Raw genomic sequence first — 9,311 nt, forward strand, 5'->3', positions numbered from 1 at the left:
CCCACGTTTCAGTGATTGCCATCTCAAGCTTCTCGGCAACTGCGTTAACGGTTGCTCTGGCAATACGACTGTCCTTCTCGAGGGTGGCAAGCGCCCTTTTGATGGCAATTGTCGCCCTGGACGCACTCTCCTGAGACTCAGAGAGAATACTCAAAGCCACGGGACTGATCTCCTCGCAAAATGCTGAGGTTGAACCAGCCCTTAACTTAACGCCCTTGCCCTTTGAATTGGTGGAAGCGCTCTGCTTGTCTTTCTCTTTTTCTTTCTCAGGCCTTTTATCCTTGACCTTGGGGGCCTGCTTTGGGTCACCAATACCCTCAGCCACGTCCGACTTCCGCTTCCTAGTGGACATTCCTTCCACTTGCATGGGGTCCCCTTTGTGGTTGACCATGGCGCTAGGTAGCACTCGTCACACGTCACTCACTCAACCACAATTTATCGCACAATAAATATTATTGTTACAATAATTACGTAACTATTATTAAACGAATTAAAAGTCACAATTCCCGGGAAAGTCCAAGGGGAAAACACATAAAAGTTTCACAAATCGTATTCCAAGAGCAGGCGAAGGTATTAGTATAGAAACGGGATCAAAAACTTGTGAATAGCAGGGTCAAAATTGAAGATAACGAAAGCGAAATAATAGCGATGCAAAAACACGTCCGCACGGCTCGACAGTTCAGTCGCAACTCACATGAAAGAACAACGCGTTTTCATATTAATTAAAATTCAAATCTTGCGTGAATTTTGGGACACCTATATAAACATGTATGTTAGAAAACAATTCAAGGCAGGCAATTCAGAACATGTACATAAAGCACAAAGAAATTAGCATTATTACTGATTTTATAGGGCATGACTTACCAACTTTTGGCAGTCACCCACGTATGGACCATTATGAATAGGTTGCATTCTGGATGGCCAGCGGGACCTGCAAACAGGTTACAGGTTCTACTGTCAAAGTGGAGGTGTGAAAATTCTCAGAAATTCCACTTAGAAACTGGAACCTTACTAAATGTGCGTGAAGAGACGTATTCTACATCGGCTGAAGGACAAAGTTAAGAATGTTGAAGATGAAACAGGTCAATGAAATAATAAAATAAATTAAAATTAGAATATTTTGGTAAGTAATTCTATGGTAGAAGAATAACGTTTCCCAGTCTACCTATCGAGCTGGTGACAAGGTGAAATAGGTACTTAGGTGTCACAGTTACCGACCGCATAGGTATGGTGGGTTATATTCCGCTAACCTGAAGTCGTATGGATGGAAGTCAAGACTATATTCTGTAGGAACTGAATGTCGTTCAACGCGTGCGTGCTACTTATCTCCTGTATGACGTAAGACAAAAGTTTTGATTTTTGAGCTTTGAAAATCGTGCAATATTAGGTTCGAATACACCTAAGTTTGTTAGCGCACGCGGTAGGCCTCGGTGATTGAAGTACTCGCGAAGAGACAATTCATGTGATTAGGATATTTGTTTCGAATGATGAGAAAGTATAAGGCTCCGTATCCATGTGGTACATAACCTGAAGAGGTTTATCGCGATGGACCGAGGGAAGTAGCGCAACATCGGTGTGACAGGGAGAAGTACGATGAAGAACTTCCTGATTCACGAGCAGCCAGGGAAAATAAAATAGCCAAAACCATTGCTGACGTCCAGTAATCAATATGGCACAGATAAATGAAGAAGTTTAATTAGAATGTTGAAATTATTATTTAAAATCTAAGCTGATGATTATTACATAAAAGATTTTATTAAATAATTTCTTATATCGTCGCCGTAGATGTCAAGGGAGTCAAGCCACACATTTGGCGAAAATGAGTTAAGTACACAAAAGCATTTTAAAACCATCAAAGATGCCGTGGTCAATGGATTTGAGCCACAAAAAGCCCTATGTATGAGTATTTTGTAAATTGCCAATAGACCTAGCACACATACATTAAAGTAGTCAATGACGACAAGCCGCATAAGTCTTTTGACTTCCGAATAATTTCACATGATTATGTGACTTAACGCTGTTGACCACTGGGACTTCCCGCTCAATCTGTGGCCCGGTACGCACGCCTCGGCTCACATTCGACAAAGATTTATAGTGTTGTCTTGCTCTAACTCAGCATAAGAAACAGAGAAAACTGAGTTTAGCGAGTCGGGTTATTCACGCCAGCACCTGTATCGTGTCATATTATTCATACTAACATTGCGGTTGGTTTATTTGGTGATCTTTTTTCTTTGGGTTTGCGACTGTAAGCATTTTTATTCAGTGTATTTAGTGTGATTGTTGTATTCAGTTGTGATTCAGTGAGAAAAGGTGCTAAATAATGAACTATTCACGTGGGAGACTAATGGTTGCAGCCGTTTTAAATTCTACTAATCAACATACCCGTAAAGGTAAGTGTCGATGAAATATTGAGCTAAAAACACTTACTAGTTAAAAATGTTGATTCAGGCTGCTTTGACAGCAATGAGTAATGTGTGCGCAAGCTGTATTAGTTTTATTTCTTTTACAGACTCTCACGGGAATGCCGTACAAGCTGGATGTGCAGACCTCGAGCTGAATATGCAAGCTCCGGACAAGATTGCTGGTCCAGCCATATATACAGAGCTCCAAAATGTCTCTCCAAGCACACACGTGGGAGGTCAATATTTTAATTTGTTGGTTATCAATAATTGTTGGTTTGATTAAAACCTGTGACCATCAGAGAGTCATTTGCTAATAACAAATTATTAATATTTACCTTGGTAGTTTCAAAGAAATAAACTACTTTGTTTTGTTTTACAGATTGGAACGTCAACCTGGCACCAACACTACTAGATTCAAATGAGTCATGCCAGCAGGAACCTGCATATTATCAACACAACATTAATGTTTCAGGAACTTATACTTCTGAAATAACCGAGAGCAACCATAGTAACAATCCTGTATCATCCATCCCCACTTCTACAGATCAGACTACAGATGATTTAAGTAGGAAACGCAAGCGAAACCCAAAAATGTGGAAGCGGAATTCACAAAAGATATTGAGAATGGCAGGCAGCGAATATCAAAGCAGATCCGGAAAAAAAATTCGAGCAAGGGCGATAAGAGAAGTTAACTGTAAGTGCCATTATAAATGCACATCCAAAATAGGAAAATCACAGCGGGAGCAAATGTTGGCCGACTATCTGAGTCTGGATTCCGAAAGAGCAAGATGGGCCTTCATTGGTAACAGTATAAATCGTATCCCAGTGAAACGAAGGTACCATGGAGACTGCACCAAACGAGAGTATACCTTGCAATACTCTGTGATGTGTAATGAATTGAGAGCCCAAGTGTGCAAACAGTTCTTTTTGGCGACATATGACATCTCGAGCAAAAAAGTTGAAAATGCAATGAAAAAGTTGACTCCTTCAGGTGTCACTGATATAGATCGGAGAGGTCACAAAGAACCGCCCAACAAAAAACCAGAGGAAGTGAGGAACATAATCAGGGACCACATCAAATCGTTGCCCGTAGTTGCTTCCCATTACTGCCGGAGCAGCAGTAAGAGAAAATACTTGCCTTCTGGTTTGAGCGAGACTCGTATCTACATGGACTATGTAGAGTATTGCAAGGAGCATAATGTTGAACCAGAAAAGCACGGCTTCTACAAATCGATCTTTGTCACAGAATTTAACTACGGCTTTCACACTCCTAAAAAGGATCAGTGTGACTTTTGTACTCAGTACAAGAACAAGTCAGACGAAGAGAAGGCAAAAGACGAGGAGGAATACAAACTGCACTTGACTCGAAAAGAGGAAGCGAGAGAACACAAAAAAATCGACAAGGCCCAAGCTATGTGTGATCCAACAATTAGTTGCTTTACCATGGATCTGGAAAAAATATTGTTGACTCCAAGTTTGCAAGTAGGACAGTTGTATTATACCAAAAAGCTGAAAACCTACAATTTCACAGTGTATGACCTGGCTACTAGACAAGCGACGAACTACATGTGGCATGAAGGTGCAGGTACAAAGGGTGCTTCGGAGGTCGCCACGTGCCTGTGGAAGCTCTTGGTTTCAGTAGGCCCCAAAAAAGAAGTAACTCTGTATTCGGATACAGCTTCAGGTCAAAATCGCAACTCAGTTGTATCTACAATGTTATTACGTGCCGTGGAACAGCTGCCCATCAACACAATAAACCAAAAATTTATGGAATCAGGGCACTCCGAAATGGAGTGCGATTCTGTGCACTCCACAATAGAGGCCCGAGGAAGGAAAGTGGACGTATTCACACCAGAAGGATGGTATATGGTCGCCCGTACCGCGAAAACTAGTAACCCCTACCATAAGGTTGTGGAAATGGAATATTCCGACTTCTTCGATTACAAGAAATATTGCAGTCAAGTGATGACCAATAAAACTCTGTCGGAAAATGGAGACAAAATGAAGTGGCTAAAGGTAAAGTGGTTCCAATATCGCAAAGGTGAACCCACGACTATCTTTTATAAATACCAATTGAGCCAGAATAACTTTGAGTCACTACAAATCCAGCGAAGACGGCATCGAAACGTACCTACCCTAGAAGTACCAAGGCTGTACAGTTCCAAACCTAGAATTGACCAAGGTAAACTAAAAGATCTGTCAAAACTATGCCAAAAAGGTAGCATTCCGTCAACCTATCACGACTTCTATAAAAATTTGGAGCCTGAAGATCGTCCAACTCAGAAAAACAGCAGCTCAGAGAGCGATGGAGATGATTAAAATGTGTGTCTAGTTTTATTGTAACTTAATTGTAATTATATATTTTTTTCTTTTATTTTGTTAACTGTCAATTCATGGTGTAACTGCATTGTATTGTTGTTTTAATTTAATAAAACGCAATTTTTTTGTAGTACTTATTCCACTTTTAATCAATAAATTAGGACCGGTTTCGTCCGCCTCATAGGGACATTTTCAACTGAAATGAACAAGTTGAAAATGTCCCTCTGAGGCGGATGAAACCGGTCCTAATTTATTGATTAAAAATGGAATAAGTACTACAAAAAAAGCGTTTGATTAAATTAAAACAACAATGTAATTATATTTTTGAAAAGCTAACTTTTTGTTTAGAGACGACTATGTTCACATACTGAATGAAATCAGGTAGATTCTAGGTTAAGGTGGGCACCATAAAAGGTCAATAATAGACTTTTCTTTAGAGTATATCCACAAAATGTTAGTGCTTTGTCCACAAATTCTCAGTGTTCAACAGGCATAAGAGGCCTAACTCTTTTGACTACCGCACAAGTATGCCAACTGTACATGTCAATATTCAGTGGTCAAGAGATATAACACACATTACTTTTAAAATACAATTTTTTTTAGTTATTCATTCAAAATAATAAAAAGATAATATCACAAAGTATCTACGTTCAAAGTTTCACAATTCTATCTTTAAAAATAAAAAAGTTACAACAAAAACTGTTCCTTTTTTTGTCACACAAAATCTTTGCGCGCCGATTTCTCAGCATTATGATTTTGTGGACTGGCTCCCTTGACATCTACGGCGACGATATATTTTTTAGTTATAACATTAATCTTTCAAAATAAAATAAAAAATAAATACGAGAGAAAGTTTTCTAAATAGACAAACAGTGAAAAAATTGTTTTGTTTGAATGGTAAAACTTTTACTATTGTCTGTTTTTATTTTATTTAAAGTATACTGTGATAACTAAAATTGTACAGTTTAAAAAATAATGAACTTTTTAAGAACTTAAATAATAAGAATACAAAATTAAATTAAGGATGTAGCTTTTGAGATTGTAGTGCCCGGATTTCTTAAAAGTGGTAAACTGTACCTAACACCAAGGATAGATTCAAAGTTTGATGATGAAAAAATACATATTGTCAAAATACGATTATAATGACATTTTAATTCTGTTTGCGAAAAGAAAGGGGAGATATATAGTCATGAAACACAAAAACATTATTTTTAGGAAATCATTATAATAATTATGTGAACTTATATTATCTTTCAATTTAACTAATTCAGCACCGTTAAAATGGCTTGTCTCTTTTCTCAGTTAGGCATAATATATTCAAGTATAAAAAATGAGTTGAATATAAAACATATTCATAACTAACTAGCTGAAGTACCCGGCTTCGCACAGGGTCGCTTTGTGGTTATATTTATCTTAGATATTTAAAAATTTTAAGAGGTTATGATTTGTTTAATATTAAAATATCTGTGTAATACAATATGGCAATATGAAAATAATTCTAAAAGGAGTAAAGGTCAAAAAAAAGAACACTAAATTAAAATCGAATCCAAAATATGTAAATGTTATTAATGTTATAAATATGTAGTAACAAAAATCAAAATTGGATGGAACAAACAAACAACAAACTTTGTATTTTATATAATACTAATTTAAAAACCTTCGCAGGTGTGCTCACAACAACTGACAAAAGTTTCATCGCATTCGGATAAATGGTAAAGGAACGCATACGAATAGAAGAAGAAGATGATTTTCTAATTAAGAAATCTTCGTGGGCATGCGCACGACAACTCACCAAAGTTTCATTGTAATCGGATTAATGGTAAAGGAACGCATACGAATAGAAGAAGAAAAATATGGTTGTACTAATTCAAAAATCTTTGCGGGTGTTGGCACAATTACTGAGGAAAGTTTTATTGCAATCGGATGAACCGAATAGGAACGCATACGAATAGAAAAACATAAAATAGAAGAATAATAAGAAGATGGTTGTACTAATTCAGAAACCTTAGCGGGCGTTACCACAACAACTGACCAAGGTTTCATCGCAATCGGATGAATGTTATAAGAACACATACGAATAGAAGAAGATAAAATAGAAGAAGAAGATGGTTGTACTAATTCAGAAACCTTCGCGGGTATTGGCGCAACCACTGACGAAAGTTTCATCGCAATCGGATGAATGGTATAGGGACCATACGAATAAAAGAAGATAGAATGATGAATAAGAAGAAGAAGATAGTTGTACTAATTCAGAAACCTTTGCGGGTGTTACCACAACAACTGACGAAAGTTTCGTTGCAATCGGTAGAATGGTATAGGAACCATACAAATAAAAGAAAATAGAATGAACAAGAAGAAGAAAATGATGATTTTTCTAATTTATAAACCTTCGCGGGTGTGCATACAACCAATTACCAAAATTTCATTGCATTCGGATGAATGGTATAGGAACGCATACGGGACAGACAGACAGACATTCATTTTTATAAATAAGATATAGCCTATACTCTTTGCGCAAGTGCAAGCAATAAGTTGACAAAGTTTTATCGTAATCGGATGAACGATATGGCAGCGCAAAAAATACGAACAAACAAACAAACAAATATTTTTTTATAATAGATTTTTTAGACTCATCTTCCATTTCTTTTCGTACATAGAATTGTTTATGAAGTCTCATAATAAAAATTGTTGCGTTAGTACGTTCCCCCAATAACGAATACGTAACTCAATTTCAATTTCATAAATTCATAATCGTTGTTAGACCTTGTAAAATTGACAATTCTCAGATTGGTTAAAAATTAGTTTATTTTTTGAATATGAATATATTATTATCGAATATCTATCGATTCTGGCATCTATGTTATACGTCTAGTTATTCAAAAAATCATTCTAAAATAAATTCCTTTGTTATTTCAAAGAGAATGTTTTTTGTTTTGATATTGTGAACAAAATTTGAAAATAAAAATTAGACGGCTTTACTGTCTCTTGAAAAAAAGATATTTGAATTTATTATGTTTACAAGATATAACGAGAAAAATGTTTTGATTATCGACATTTTTATAATAATCTACATAATATAAATTTTGCACGCCCACTATAGTATTTTATCTTTATCAGTAGCGTCATTATTAACGATATTTGGTTTTTATTTTTTAAATAAGGAAAATAAAATAAAAAACTATTAGCGATTCCCTACAATTACAATAATAATGTAGTAGGTATATAGCTGATAATATTCAAAGAAATCCCTTTCAGGATTAGAGCGTGGGTTCTTGTACTTACAGCGAAATACGAGCGAACCTACACTATATCTTGTTGATGGAATATGTGAAAATAAAAAAGCTACAAGAAAACCCTATGTCACTCTAAAAACAAATAGGTTTTGTGTTTTTATTGCGCGTTAATTAGGGTCGTTAGCGGTCTAGCTTTCCAAACCAAAAATAACCCAAATCACTAAGCCTTGTAAAAATAAAAATCGCTCTAGATAAGCCGTTGTTTTTCACCAACGTATGTGTATTTTCATAGGTACCCATTTTTTTAGATTATTTATTTTTCAATCAAGAGAGAACACATTCTAAACATAAAAATTGAGCGTAGTTATGCAGAAAGCTAATTCAAATAAAGATAAATGGGCACTTTTGATGTGAATATTTAAAACCACAGCTCTATATATGGCATTTTAGATTTTTTTTTAATGAAAAATACCGTATATGTATATATTATGTAGTGTGAATAACTTTTTTATAATTGAATAAATGGAATATCTATGTTATTTAAGTGTAGAGTAGCTGTTTCAAACAAATCGAAGGTGGCGTTATTTTGCGATCAATGAAATTTTCATTCTAGATTAAATTTGAAGACCATTATTTATGTGTGTAGCCTACGTGATTTATCCATGACGTATAAAAAAGCATGTTACATCATATTGTTAAACAAGATATTTTATTTTTGTTCAAATTTTAGATTGGCTACTTTCTGCATAATAAAACTCAATTATTATAATACTTCTGCATCTGGTAAAGAATGTGTAAAAACATATTATTTCTGAGAAAATAACTGCTAATACGTTCGTACCCGATTAGTTCTTGACACCTTAAAACTATATTTTTTTTGCTTTGTTTTTATAAAAATTTGGTGTTATATTCGTAATGGACAATATAAAAAAATGTAATTTTACATTTTGTTTTAATCTAACATTTTAATGTATTAAATACTATCGGTAAAATTTTCAGAGTTTCCAATTGACTTGAATAGATAGATTGGAGAAATTGTAATATTCTGCGATCCGTATTTACCGTGAAATAATTTTTTGATGCTGATTTAAAATATCATTGTTTTATTGTCCATCATTTGCCATTCAACAAATATAATCTTAAAATCATTTAAAAAATCTGTTTATAATGCATACCTACTAGATCATAATATGTAGGTATATTAAATAATAAAAGGATATGAAAGAAAATAATTTTACAGGAGAGAGGAAAAATCCTTGGCAAAATAATTTTTTTATTTATGGGTAATTTTTAAAATTTAATTGTTTACGATTGGATCTATTTTAATACAATGAAATTATAAAACAATGTAATGGCC

At 34.9% G+C, this 9,311-nt stretch overlaps 1 protein-coding gene across 2 annotated transcripts; it reads left to right on the plus strand.

Annotated features, from left to right (window-relative positions):
- The first annotated feature begins 1,771 nt into the window (after positions 1 to 1,771).
- Positions 1,772 to 5,389, plus strand: LOC147072755 (uncharacterized). 2 transcript variants are annotated; one of them, XM_085945857.1, is made up of 3 exons: positions 1,772 to 2,390; positions 2,510 to 2,638; positions 2,782 to 5,389. In XM_085945857.1, the coding sequence occupies exons 1-3, from the start codon at positions 2,321 to 2,323 to the stop codon at positions 4,719 to 4,721; spliced, it is 2,139 nt and encodes a 712-aa protein (XP_085801983.1). In that variant the 5' UTR covers positions 1,772 to 2,320; the 3' UTR covers positions 4,722 to 5,389. The 2 variants fall into 2 exon arrangements, with proteins under 2 accessions (XP_085801983.1, XP_085801982.1); XM_085945856.1 differs by having other exon boundaries at positions 2,289 to 2,638.
- Positions 5,390 to 9,311: the final 3,922 nt, after the last annotated feature.

Source organism: Rhyacophila brunnea, unplaced genomic scaffold, assembly GCF_057557595.1.
Source record: "Rhyacophila brunnea isolate RB1 unplaced genomic scaffold, BYU_Rbru_1.0 scaffold_19, whole genome shotgun sequence".
NCBI lineage: Eukaryota > Metazoa > Arthropoda > Insecta > Trichoptera > Rhyacophilidae > Rhyacophila > Rhyacophila brunnea.

Excerpts from the sequence above, each read along its gene's own strand:
- LOC147072755 (XM_085945856.1), top strand. The coding sequence starts at position 2,437 with ATGTTGATTCAGGCTGCTTTGACAGCAATGAGTAATGTGTGCGCAAGC. Across the intron at positions 2,639-2,781 it reads TCCAAGCACACACGTGGGAG|ATTGGAACGTCAACCTGGCA; the intron begins GTCAATATTTTA and ends TTTGTTTTACAG.